The 13,171-nt window shown below is 45.9% G+C and overlaps 1 protein-coding gene across 5 annotated transcripts in view; it reads left to right on the top strand.

The window, feature by feature from the left end:
- Positions 1 to 7: 7 nt before the first annotated feature.
- Positions 8 to 13,171, top strand: part of ESRP1 (epithelial splicing regulatory protein 1) — a 42,274-nt gene continuing 29,110 nt past the window's right edge. For 4 of the 5 annotated variants that reach the window (XM_017837768.1, XM_017837766.1, XM_017837769.1 and 1 more), the window contains exons 1-4: positions 6,047 to 6,419; positions 6,625 to 6,753; positions 7,631 to 7,744; positions 10,153 to 10,267. In XM_017837768.1, coding sequence (XP_017693257.1) covers positions 6,288 to 6,419; positions 6,625 to 6,753; positions 7,631 to 7,744; positions 10,153 to 10,267 — 490 coding nt within the window. In that variant the 5' untranslated portion in view covers positions 6,047 to 6,287. Of the gene's footprint in view, positions 1,693 to 6,046; positions 6,420 to 6,624; positions 6,754 to 7,630; positions 7,745 to 10,152; positions 10,268 to 13,171 lie in introns of those variants that run through there. The other variant, XM_017837767.1, reaches the window with a different exon arrangement.

The raw sequence follows: 13,171 nt of genomic DNA, 5'->3' as shown, positions 1-13,171 counted from the left end.
GGGCCGGGCGAGGGTCCCGACGCCCTCAGCGCCGTGAGGGGACGCAGAGCCCGAGGGGCAGAGCCGGGGCTCCTGAGGAACTCAGCGAGTCCCCAGAATGAATTAGGTTGGAAAAGACCTCTGAGGTCGTCGACTCCAACCTGTGACTTGCTAACACTCGGGCCGCAGTCGGGGTTGTGAGCGGGGCGGTGCCCTCGCTCTCACAGAGCCCCGTCCCCGCTGGGCGTCACCGCAGCCCGCGCCGAGCCTTTGCTTCTGATATTTCGGTTTCATAAATTCGGGGCCGGCTAATTTCAATCCTGCCTAAGAAATTTCTTTTGCAGCCTTTGCCGTGCTTAAAACAAACCCTTTCCAGGTGTAAGGAGTTGTCGCTCCTCTCAACCTTTCCGCAGCTCCTGACGTACCTGCTGAGCAGCCACTGCCCTTCTGCAACAGCAACGAAGTTGTATAGCACTGGGGACACCACGAAGCCAAAGCCAGCCCGTGGCCAGGAGAACGATGTGGAATTAATCTTACGCAAGCGCCGTGTGGTTGCACAAGTAGGAGCTCTCAGGATAGCAGAGCTGCACCATGTGCCTTTGGAGGAAGCTACAACAGGACACATTACATCTCTGGACCAAAACTTCAGCCACATACCTCCACTTCCCTTAACAATGATAATTTTGTCCCTTTAGAGTGATAATTGTTCTTTTGTTACCCGCATCTTGTTTCTGAAACAGTACTTAATCAAATGTGCTATTTTGTGCATGCATCAGGAATTTGCAAGTCCCTTTTTGCGTTTCAGGAGGTGAGCTTGGTGCTTTGTCAGGACTCCAAACTCCAGCTTACACTGGGAGCAGCAGTCCTCTGGGTCGGACTCCCCATGAAAATGTTGCATCAATTTAAACAAGGCTGTAGTTCAATATATCCATCTGCACTGGTGAAACTAGTTCAGGAAGTTCCCGTCCCCACAGCACGTGTTGTGGAGCTTGGCCACAACATGCAATTCCACAACCAGTTCTACTGGCACACCTGAAGAAATGTTTTGTGGCACTGCAGGGAGACTCATCAACTAAAACTTCTTCTCAATACACTGAAAACATGGTACTGCCTAACACCATTTCAATAGATGTAGTTGAAATACTGCAAATCCCTTGACAGAAACATTTCAGAATTTGAGAACCAAGGGGCCTCCTTGGCCATACTGGCAGATTTGCACCAAGCTGGGACCCTCTCTTACACTAACAGCCAGATCTAAACTCCTGAAGTAAAATATATATATATTTTTTTAAATGTAGAAAACAAAAAAAATCCTCTCTATGTATTTTAGTAGCACAATGCCTTGTGACACTAGGCACAGCTTGTTTTGGTTACGTTTATGGACTCTCTGGAGATTTCTGTGGGAGAGTACCTTTGTAGATCTACTCCAAACATGAACATCACCATGTGTGCCATTGTGCCAGACGACCACAGTCCCAATTAGATGACTTCTCTCCTGGGACAGCCTGGAACAGTATTGCAACCAGGTCAGCTAGCAGGAGCTGTTTCAGTAACTGGCAGGGGAATTCCAGCCCTGTGTTTTTATCTGCAATGACTCCCTCACTGCTGGTAACAGCTGCAGCTCTGGATGTGAGAAGAATCGGCTTTGCAGGATTAAATTCAGATGGCTGTGAATGTAGTGTCATTGATTTCAGCAAATGGGTGGGCTTACAGGTCAGTGGTATTTCCTCGCTGCAAGGAAGAGCAGCAGTGTTTGAATGTCACACCCAGTTGCACAATATCAGGAAATAATTTGGGTATTTTTGGGGTATTTTTTCCACTAGTGAAAGTAGAGAAAACAGAACTTTGTTAGGAGCAGCAGTTATCTTAGAGACATTAAAAAAAAACAGTTGGTGGTAAACATTAGCACGTTCAAAAAACATTATACAGATGATTCTTCAATTTCAGTTGTAAAAAGTTTATATTCTGGAAGAAAATTAGAGCACTGACGGGGAAGAGTGATACAGGTGGGACACATGGCACAGACCAAAGGTCTGTGCAGGAAAGGATAACAGAGATGCTGGTGGCATTGGGCTGAAGACCCTCCTGTAGAGGAGGGTGGGAGATGCAGAACCAGCAGAAAAAACCTGAACATAGTGCAAAGTCACAGGTTTGTTCAAATAAACTGGGAGGAAGGGGATCACTGGGTGAGAGAGGGAAGCTTCAGGAAAATGTGGGAAATAAGTAAGCAGGCCTGTCAGTCTCTTGCAGTGCTCAGGAGGGGATGTTAGGACCAGCTCCTCGGCAAGAAGAAAGGTGTGAGTAGTTTCAGAAATGTCCTGAAACAGAAAGTGAAACAAAAGAATGTGTGGTGAGAAACCACCAGAACTAATACAAAAAGGACAGAGAAACAGTTACATTGGGATTAGCAAAGGGGCTGGTCAGATGGACAGCAGGCGGGAACCAGAAGGCATGCCAGAGGAGAGAAATACAGCAACAGGGTGCTGGGAGGAGCCTTGAGAGGTCATCGTGCCCCAAAGCACCTTAGTACCTTCCTGTAGGTAACAACGCTGATGTCATCTGGAAGGTGACACTTCATGCAAAGACTATGTTTAACCAGTCCTGGGACAAGGAACAGGCAGGGAGAAGCAACTGGAATGGGAGTACACAAATGCCAGGAGCCTGGGCAACACAACACAGGAACTTAACCAACTGGTACATGTTGTCAGACCAGGTGCTGCAAGCATGCAAGAAAGAGGGTGGAATGGGAACTGTAACTGTAAAACAGGTGTTTTAGGAAATGTGTTATCCAAGCATGAGAAAAATAAAAGCACTACAGTAACAATTAGTGGTGAGTAGCTTCCTAAATAAATAAATAAATAAATAAAACAAGGGTTAGTCGAGAACTCAAAGGACATAGTGGGAATTAAAAATACTTTCAGGGTACAGTTTTACCTTTGAAAGGGGTTACTATACATAATGCAGCCTGCTCTAGTGATAAGCTGGGAAGTCTCATACTCCTAGATGGAAAGAGACAAGATAGGCTAAGACAGTCAGGTATAAAAGGGAAGAAAAAAAGATATATGTAAGCAGAACACAACAAATCACAAGTCAAGAAACAGGTGCCCATCCAAAAATCATTCTCACAAAGACAAGAGCTGCATCTCAAAAGCCAAGCAGGCATCGGGAATCAAACTTCCTAGAATGGATGATTACGTTTCACTGAAAGAGGAGGAGCCAGGGCTCTCTGTCTGGTGTGCTCCAATGTGAAATCATTTCAGAAATGTACTTCTGGTCTTTTGTACTAAACTATAAAGATTTTTTTAAGAAGTTGCACTAAACTAAGACCTGAAATGGAAACTGCACGAAGAAATCCTATCCTATTGAATCCCTCTTCTCCAGGCTAGGCAGAGGTCACAGAGCAAACTCCTCAGATGCTGAGTACAGATCAGCTGCAGCCACTGGTGAGGACACACATGCCAGTCCTCTCCTTCCCATATGTTTCACTCAATGCATCAGAACATCAGAAGTGAAATGCCCCAAGAAACCCAGGTGCTCTAACCCTCCAACAAATGGGGCACAATTAGCTCAGGTGTTTCCTGATGTGAGATTCACATGGCCAATTTCAGCTACGCTTTAAAAAACTGATTAAATTGATATTTTAACCCTCAAATTGCAGTCTCTGCTAACAGTGCATGCCATTTTTGAAATCTTGTACCAGAGAGAGTGAAAATTACCCCATTGTGTCATGCTGTCTACTGAAGCACATGAACTATCAAGCAGGAATTTGGTGGCAGTCCCCGCAAGGAGAACCAGGCTGCACCAAACTGCAGCAGAGCAGGACAAGGGTTCTGGGCACTATGTGGAGGAGTCAGTGGCTGACAAGATCCCCAGTAGTGGTGAAACATCTGCTCTCTTCCTACCAAGCAAATGCGTATGCATTAATAAAAGGTGGCGCAAGCTGTGAACCTGCACCAACGCAAGGAATGGTGATGAAGAAACACACAATGCACACCATCATCAAAATGTCCATCACACAGCTGGATAACCATATTGCACCATGGGTGAGCAACTGGCTCACAGGTTGGGCACAAAGAGTTATAGTGAATGGGGCTTGTGTCCAGTCATCAGTGGGGTTCCACAGGGCTCCATTCTCAGCCCTTCAACGTTTTCATAAATTACTTGGATGAAGGACTCAAAGGAATACACTAAGTAAATTTGCTGACACACCAAATTGGGAGGACGTGCCAACTCCCTCAAGGACAGAGAAGCTCTGCAAAGAAACCTCAACAAATTAGAAAGATGGGCAATCACTAACCGTATGAAATTTAACAAGGGCAAGTGCTGGATTCTGCATGTGGGATGGGGCACCCCTGGTTGTGTGTATAGACTGGGGAACAGGAGGCTGGAGAGCAGTGCCACAGAAAGGGACCTGGGGGTCCTGGTCAATGGCAAGTTGAGTCAGCAGTGCTCTGGCAGTCCCCAAATCTTCGTTCTCAAAGCCTAGCCATGATGGCTCTGGCAGCCCTGGGGGCATCAGGCAAAGCATCACCAACTGGGCAAGGGAGGGGATTGTCCCACTCTGCTTTGCACTGGTGTGGCCTCACCTTGAATATTGTGTGCGGTTTGGGGCACCACAATATAAAAAAGACATCCAAAGCAGGGCCACGAGAATGGTGAAGGGCCTTGAGGGGAAGCCATATGACGAATGACTGAGGTCACTTGGTTTGTTCAGCCTGGAGAAGAGACTGAGGGGAGACCTCATTGTGGTCTTCAACATCCTCACAAGGGGAAGTGGAGGGGTAGGTACTGATCTCTTCACTCTCATGACCAGTAAGAGGACTCGAGGAAATAGCATGAAGCTGCTATTTCAAAGCAAAGTAGATTTAGGCTGGATATCAGGAAGAGGTTTTTCATCCAGAGGATGGCTGAGCACTGGAACAGACTTCCCAGGGAAGTGGTCCCAGCACCAAGCCTGCCTGAGTTCAAGAAGCATTTGGACAATGCTCTCAGGCACATGGTGTGATTCTTGGGGTTTCCTGAGCAGGGCCAGGAGTTGGACTCGATGATCTTAATGGGTCCCTTCCAACTCAGTATATTCTAAGATTCTATGATCTCAGTAAAAATTTCAAAAAGCAGCATCGCAATGACATTGGAAATAAACAACTGAGATCCTAAAGAACCAGGTGTACAACAGAATTTCCCTGAGGAAAGTTAGAGTTACTTGTTTACCCTGCCTTCAGTGATTTGTCATGAAAAGATCTAGTTTTGAGCATTATGTATTTAAAATAGAGATTTCACCGCGGAACAGCGATCAGCAGAAGTGAGGTTGTCACAAGGGCCAAAATCACAAGTTCACGGAGGGAAGGCTGCAACAGCCTCACTGGCCAGCTCTTAACACATCACTCAATCCGCCGTGCCCGAGCCGCACAGAAGTTGCGATGCCGCTGCCTTGAGGACGACAGAGGAAGAGACTCCACCGCCCTGATCCCCTCGGCTCCCTCGGAGCTGCTCCCGGGGACAGCCGGCCCGCACGCCACGACCGTGCTCCCTGGCACCGCACCCGGCCTCTGCGGCCCCCGACCGAGGGAGGAGACCTGCCGAGGGGCCGCGGGCGGCGTGGCCATCTCCCCTCCTCTTGCGTCCGGGGGACGGGGCTGCTCGCGGACGCAGGACCGACCTGCCCTCCGCGACACGTCCCGGCAGGAGCGGGGCCCCGCCCCGCCGGTGAGGAGCAGGACCTCCCCGGGCAGCGCGCCCCGACGGCGGGAGGCGGAGCCCGGCAGGTCCGGGCCGCCGTCGGTGCCCGATGGGGCTCCTCGGAGGCCGGGGGCGGCTCGTCCGCCGCCGCGCTCCCGCAACCCGCCCGCAATCCCGGCACCGCGCTTGGCGTCCCGCCCGCAATCCCGGCCCCCCGTTCCCGCTGCCGCCCCCGCCGCGCTGCCACGTCCCCGCCCGGCGGGGCCAATGGGCGGCGGCGCCAGGTGTGTGTTACCTGCACCACGTGGGCCGGGGGTGGGCAGGTGGTGCCGCGGCCCCGCGCTGAAAAGCCCGCAGCCATTGCGCGCTTCCTAAGGGTGCAGCCGGAGTGGGAGCGGCCGCCGCCCGCCTCGGGAAAAAGGGGGTGGAAGAGCGGGGGGAAGCCGTGCGCCTCCCCCGCGCCAGGTCCTTGGGGAGTGAGGCTGCAGGTGGGGGCTCTGCCGCTTGGGTCTCGCCTGGAAGCGCCTCGGGCAGGGAAAGTTTCCGCTCTCTTCTCGTCCCCTTCTCCTCCTTCCTTTCCTCCTTTTTCTTTCTCTCCTTTTTATCCTTTCTGCTGACCCTGTGGCACCATGACGGCGTCTCCCGACTACCTGGTGATCCTCTTTGTGACTACGGCGGGCACCAACGGGGCAAGGCTGGGCTCAGACGAGCGAGAGCTGCTCCAGCTCCTGTGGAAAGTGGTCGACCTCAGGAGTAAGGAGGTATTTTCACCCGAGGGGGGAGCACCCCGACCTGCTGCTCCCCTTGGCCCTTGCCATGCTGGGTGCGGGTAGGGTGGTCTCAGCGCTGGGCTGGCAATGGGTGCTCCAGGCTGGAGCAGGCTCTGGTGGAGGGCAGGGGCTGGTGCTGCAGGTGAGGACCCCCGGCCCGGGGAGCTGACTCACCCCTCCTCTGCTTTCTCTGGAGCTGGGGCACCTGCATGACGTGCTGGTCCGGCCTGACCACCCCGAGCTGACGGCTGAGTGCCAGGAGATCACCCAGGTGGATGTGGAGAGCCTGGCACTGGCTCCGCCGCTGGAGCAGGCACTGAGACAGGTGACACCCCATAACTGGCTGCTGGGTGCTGGTCTCCCTTGGGAGCTCCCCCGTGGGGTAGAGGCAGTGTTATAATCTACTTATGCTTTCCACCCCACTGTCAGGACAGTGGAACCTGGCACAGGGATACCACTGATCTGTGTGGGCCAGGCAGCCTATATGTGGAGGGCTTTGTGGGCATTTCTTCCTTGCTTTTTGCTCATTCATCTTGTGAGGACCTGACCCCCAAGTGAGGAAGGTCAGTCAGATATTCCCCTACCCTGCTCTCCTGCCATGCTGGACCCTGAATGAGTCTCACCTGAGGGTGAGCCCCAATCAGTGTTGGAAGAAGCCAAGTTTAGGTGTCCCCTGAAAAGGCTGGGTGGTGGCAGGCCCTGTCAGAGTTTGTGTTCATCAGTCCTGAGAAGGTGACAGTACTAAAGCCCCTAGATTAATAAGGAGGTGTGTGTGATTTCCATTGAGGGTAGGGCTGAAAACCTGTCTCCTTTCCAACGTGTTTGACTACCGTGTTTGAAAAGCTCTTCTGCCCCAGGACTGCCTCAGCTCTCTGCGACCAGCTTTATGTCTCATTGCAGTGCTTTTGCAAATGTTTCTCAAAAAGATTGGGTTTTTTCTGGGTTGTGGACTGTCTGTGTAGCCATATTTCCTTAAAAAGGGGAAAAGTGGTGGTTTCCAGTGATGATAACTATGAAAGTTAGTATGTGCCAAGCTAGTAAGAAACAAATCTACAGAAGTGAAGTAGTGGGCTTATGCAAAAAGGAATTTTAGCTCCATGTTCCTGCTGACCAGGAATAACATGTTACCAACTGATGACACTGCACAGTGCAGCTATTCTGATCTCTGTAACATGTATGTTTTTTCTTGTTCCTGCCTACAGTTTAATCAGTCTGTGAGCAATGAGCTGAATATTGGTGTAGGTACTTCCTTCTGTTTCTGTACTGATGGACAGTTGCACATTAGGCAGGTTCTGCACCCTGAAGCTTCCAAAAAGGTATGTAGTTGTAGCTTAAATTTGAATCCTAATGTGCTTTCTATGATTTCTTGCAAAACTGATAACTTCTCTTTAGTATGAGGGTACCTCCACACAACCATAGCACAAACATCGCTCGTATGTTAATGTGCTTACCAGGCTAAAGAGCCTGTCCATGTGGAAGACATAGACAGTGCCCTGTGCCTATGTAGCCTTGAGATGCCTTTTAAAGTTAAATCAAAAGGAAGATACTCTTCACTGTTTGAGAGAGGAGCACTGACAGTACTCATAGCTTCTACAGCTGTAGGAGCTACAATGGATTAAGAGATGGGATTTGGAAATGTTGCTAAATAGTTAACCACCTTAATCATAAACTGTCTTTTGAAATTTTACATTCACATTTAGCTTCGGCAGCTTTCAATCTTTGTGTATTCAGCTGACACTCTGAGGGCAGTGTTCATATTTGTAAGGAGCTGAACAGTAGTTTGAGGCAGGCTATGAGTGATGATTAGTCTCATAGTCTGGAGTTTTCTATAACTTCAGAGTTGCCAAATCGCTAACAGTGTTACAAGGTCCCACCTACTTTTCATTAGTGATAGGGTTCCAGCAATATGCTGTCTCTCTCTAGTTCTGAAATAACTGCTTCAATATTAATAACACCTAATTTTGTGGTATGAACATGCATTGCTCTGTAACTGAGCTGTTCTGCTCCTCTCTTTGCAGCTGACTTTTGTGCCCTTGAGTTTGCTGCTTCATCTTTGAAAGGGCACTGCTGCAAGTCTGTGGTATTACGAAACTGATACTGAATGAGTTTGGTTGCAATACTTGTTGGGGCTTTAAGTGTTTATAGCTTTGAATGCTTAGAAGAGAAATAGCATGATTCATGGTAAAGGGACAGTCCTGTAACTTGTCTTCTATGATGTATAATGTGAGAAAATGTGGAAACAGGTTTTTAGCGGACTTTCTTCTTGGTTAATAAGTCTCTTCATCCATTTAAAAGAAAGGACAACTCCTACAATTATTTAAGTGGATTGATGTTGGGGATAGGCAGCCTTTTTCTATATCATCACAGGGTCACAGACAGGAATCAAATCTTCATCAAAATATTGTCTTGCTGTTTTGTTAAGAATTATTCATCTAAAATTTGTTCTGTGCTGCCTGCAGATAAAGTAAACCAGATGCATATGAAACTCTTAAATAGTTCTTTTGTGAATACCCTAATTCAGAGATTTGACTGTGTGATCACTAAAATCCAGATAGGCAGAAATCACTAGGCTCTTGATTAAGATGACCATTCTGAACCCAGCTAGCAACTCATGGTATTCAGAGAATGAATTGGCATCAACTATTCCAAGTGAAAGTTTCATTTTACATCATGGAAGAAAGAGTCATCCTAAAACTAAAGCAGAAAATCTTGGCAAGCACACTTGCATTTTTATAAGTTTGTCTTAAGAGTGTTGTTTGCCTAATGCAATGTCCATATGCTAAGATAAGCTCTAGCATTCTCAAAGCAGAACTTGTTTTTAGAGCCTAAACTTCTTTCTTTGGGCTTCCTAAGTATGCTTTCACATAGCCTGTTATTCTGTTATAATGTCAAGATGCTAACTAGTAGTTATATCCCAGAAAGCCCGTACTTTTAGTCTAGAGAGCCTTGCAAGCAACAAACAGCCAAAAGGAGTATGAAGTATTCTGTCTGTGGGGAACCTCTGGGGTGAAGAGCTAACTGAAGGAGTAAGGTTTTGTGTTGGTTTCAACAGCTTCCCCCAAGACTTTTCCATGTCTTTTCTTTGACACCCCCCAAAAAATTAAAGTATGTGGTAAATGTAGTGGGGAGGCAAAAGGGGCTTTATGGGCTTCTAGTGGGCTACCTAACTTGCTTCTGGCTTCATACACTGTAATTAAAGCAGTTACTATGCATAGATTGCCAAGCTCTGCACCATGTCAAACCCTCATTTTTTTTGCTGGGAATAAATATTTGAAGTGTGACTACGCTCTGAAAACTCAGCCTTGTCTATAAACTGAAATATCATCTGCTAGTCTCGCAAATTGTGCTTGGTTCTGTAAGCTGAACTGAGTGCCCTCTGGCTTTTTACAGTTAAAATTGGAATCAAGAACTGATGATAAGTTACAATAGCAGGCATTTGCTCTTGTACATATATATTGGATTGAGGCTCTAGTAATAATCGCAATAATTTCTCTGGCAGCACAAAAGCACATTTCTCTTTTTAAACTATATAGAGAGAAAGTTGCTTAAGCAAAGAAGTTTATAAAAATGTACTTACCTGGCTAAGAAGAGTTATGTGAGTTTCTCTGTAGCAAAGGATGCTTGTGTTTCATACCTATTATATAGAAATTGTTAGGCAGTTTGGTATCTAAAGACAAAGTACATTAAACTCACCCTGACAGCAGTTACTTTGTTCCTGTTACAGAATATCTTACTGCCTGAATGCTTCTACTCCTTTTTTGACTTGCGGAAAGAGTTCAAGAAGTGTTGCCCTGGCTCACCTGAAGTTAGCAAACTCGATGTTGTGGCCATGACAGAATGTATCCTTTTAACAGTGATGGTGTCTGCTGCTGTTACAGTCTTGGCTGAATTCTAGGACAGAGGTGTGTGAGTAATGCTTGCAACATATGCTCAGGGGTGATATAACTTTAATGAGTGACTCGGAGCTGTACTGAGCTTTCTCACAAAGATAAAAACATATGAAGATGTGTGCTTCCATGGAGAAAAACCTGTATTTCTTCTTGACTTCTATGTTTTGTTTATCATCTTTATAGTTTTCTCTCTTTAAACTTCACAGTTTAGTGTAACTGGCACATCTGTTCAAATTGCTGTTATGAATCATAATATTAAAGTTTGAGGTGGTTCATTGCATCAGTTAGATTTTTATCTATTTTTTAGACAAGACTGAATGTTGGGGGACTCTTAATTTTCAGGAGAGGGAATGGTTATTCTTGATGTGAACTTGTAGTGAATCTCCAATGCAGGAGTGAACCTAAGGCAGGGATGCTGTTGGCATGTGTGATATTCAGTCTCCTGGGAGGTGCATATGTTGCTCCTCACAAGGCTCGACTGGCACTAAGATGCTGTCAGTAATATGTTTCCATTTTCAGTGACAGGGATGTCTAAAATTACTTTCTGAATAGTCTGAAGTGGTCTGTAACCTAGTTCTGTCTGGCTCTTTACCTAGTCTCAGCATGCTTTTGTTTGTATGCCATGTACAGTCAGGAGGGCTGAGGCTGTGAATGATTTGGCAGTGCCTTCTTCCTTGCTTCCCTGGCAGTCTCTCCTCTTGCTACAAGCTTCAGTCCTCATCTCGAACATGCTCTTGGACACAGAAACACTTGACTTCCCTACTGAACTGCTGAAGTATTGATCACAAAAAGCTACCTAGGAAGGACCAGTAAAGGAATTTGAAGTTCTTCTCTATTATTGGTAGTTGTTGTGGCTGTTGTTTTTAGTAACTTTGACTAGCTTACTGTGTCTGTAGAGCGCTTGCCATTAAGAGCTGATGTCTGTGGCTTCTGAATTATTTTGTCCTTTCACTGCAGGACTAGTATTGCCTGGGCTTTGTACCTGTGTCAGGGGGCATAAAATACATACGTATTTATGGATTTATTTTTTTTTTTTATTTAACCATAAGGTTGAATACTGGAGGCTGCCTGCTCTGCTTTGTCATCTGCAAATTAAGATTAATCTCTGCTAGGGAAGAGCCAGAAACTACTTCTCCCCCTACTCTGAACCAAAGCAGTACACTTAAAGTAGGAGTCTGACTGACTATGTAGAAAAGTGAAATAAAGGCTGTGTTGCATAGAAACTGGATGTTGGAGGCTTCTTGAACTTATGGTCAAATGTAATACACTGTTTAGGGAATACTTTGACATGAGCTAGAGAAGTTAAAGACAATGAGCTATTTCAACTGTTTTGGAGAGTTGCCTTTGCTTTCTTTTCATGTGAATGTCTGTGGTGTGTTTTGCCACTGTGGAAGGAGTTTTATGAGTGTAGCTGTCTGGAGTGTCACTGGTCAGCTAAAGCGTGGTGAAGGACTGTGTATTCCCTGGCTGCTGGGAGAGGAAAGTAGACCACCCTGTGTTACCTGATTGTCAGGAAGCCCCTAAAGAGTCAATACCATCTGAGAGTGATTTTGTCAGGTGCCAACAGTATTTTCTCCAAGTTCCTAGGGGCTTGGTCAGTCTATCCAAAGGCACTCAGCATGAGTCTGAATTCTGGATATGATATGCTTCTTAAGGTGTATAAACCTAACTTCATTCTGGTCTTATATTAATCTTTGTGGTTTGTCTTGTTTTGTAACTGCTAATGTTCTTATTTGTAAAGTTGCTACGGTTATGCAACATGGCTAAAATAGACTGTCTCTGCCCTGTGTTGTTTAAGAGTGTTGGGGGCAGAGGATGAAGATACTAAAAAGGGTGAAACAATTTTTGTTTTCCTTTTATTGACAAATATAATGATTTTTTTTTTTCTCCTCACGTTGCTGAAATGTGCCAAATGAAGCTGTATAAATTAATTGCACTTGGAGAGTCTGGACATGTATGTAATGTTTGAGATAAAAAGGTTGTTGAAGCAGGTGCTAAGTCTAAAGACTAGTTCAAACAGTTGTATGCAGAGTTGTTTGGGTTTCTTTTCCTTGATGTGTGGATATGCTGTGGGGGACACGGAAACAAATGCATTAGGTTGAAATGAAACTGAAGATTAGTGCACAGAATCTGACCAAGCTCTTGTTATTCTTGTAGAAAGTGCAGAAATTCAGCCCCATTGCTAAAGAGGCTGCATGAAGAGAATCTTCCATGATTTCTGCCACATAAACTATACTGTGCTTCTTTTCTTAGCATTTGTTGAGGATAGAAGGTTTTAGTACAGGGATGGGGTACTGACTAGGGATTCAAGAAATGCGGATTTGCAAACTGGTAAGAACAGGAATAGAATAATTTTTGGGCACATCCCTTCATGTACTTACATCTCCATTTATCTGTGTGTAAAATGGTTGTGGTCAGTAAGAGGAAACTTGTATGATATAAAATAGTTAAGGGAAAGCTGGGTGTTAATCTGCAGTTACTTAAATTATTAGAAGTCTTCAAAAGCTTTTATTTTTGTGTGTAACATTTGATTAAACAGGCAAATGGAGGATGTACTCTATTGCTCCCAATAATCAGGGGAGATAACTTCCTACTGCACAGTCATTCTAGATATATATTTCAGTATATAACACACTGGATAGTAGGGAATTAGCTGTGTATTTCTTGCAGACAAGGCAAACATAATCTTGAAAAAGAACATAGAGATAATAAACTGAATAATTGACTGGGTTATTCTTCCTTTAGAAAATCCTTTGGGGACCTATTCTTTCAGCAGACTACTTGACATTTGTGTACAGCAATGACACCATTCCAAAAGCTCAGGGGAAAGCTTTACATATCTTCCCTCTTCCT

Source organism: Lepidothrix coronata, unplaced genomic scaffold (genome assembly GCF_001604755.1).
Source record: "Lepidothrix coronata isolate B3197 unplaced genomic scaffold, Lepidothrix_coronata-1.0 Scaffold309, whole genome shotgun sequence".
NCBI lineage: Eukaryota > Metazoa > Chordata > Aves > Passeriformes > Pipridae > Lepidothrix > Lepidothrix coronata.
Note: the sequence above shows the minus strand (reverse complement) of the source record. Positions and strands in the feature narration are given on the sequence as shown.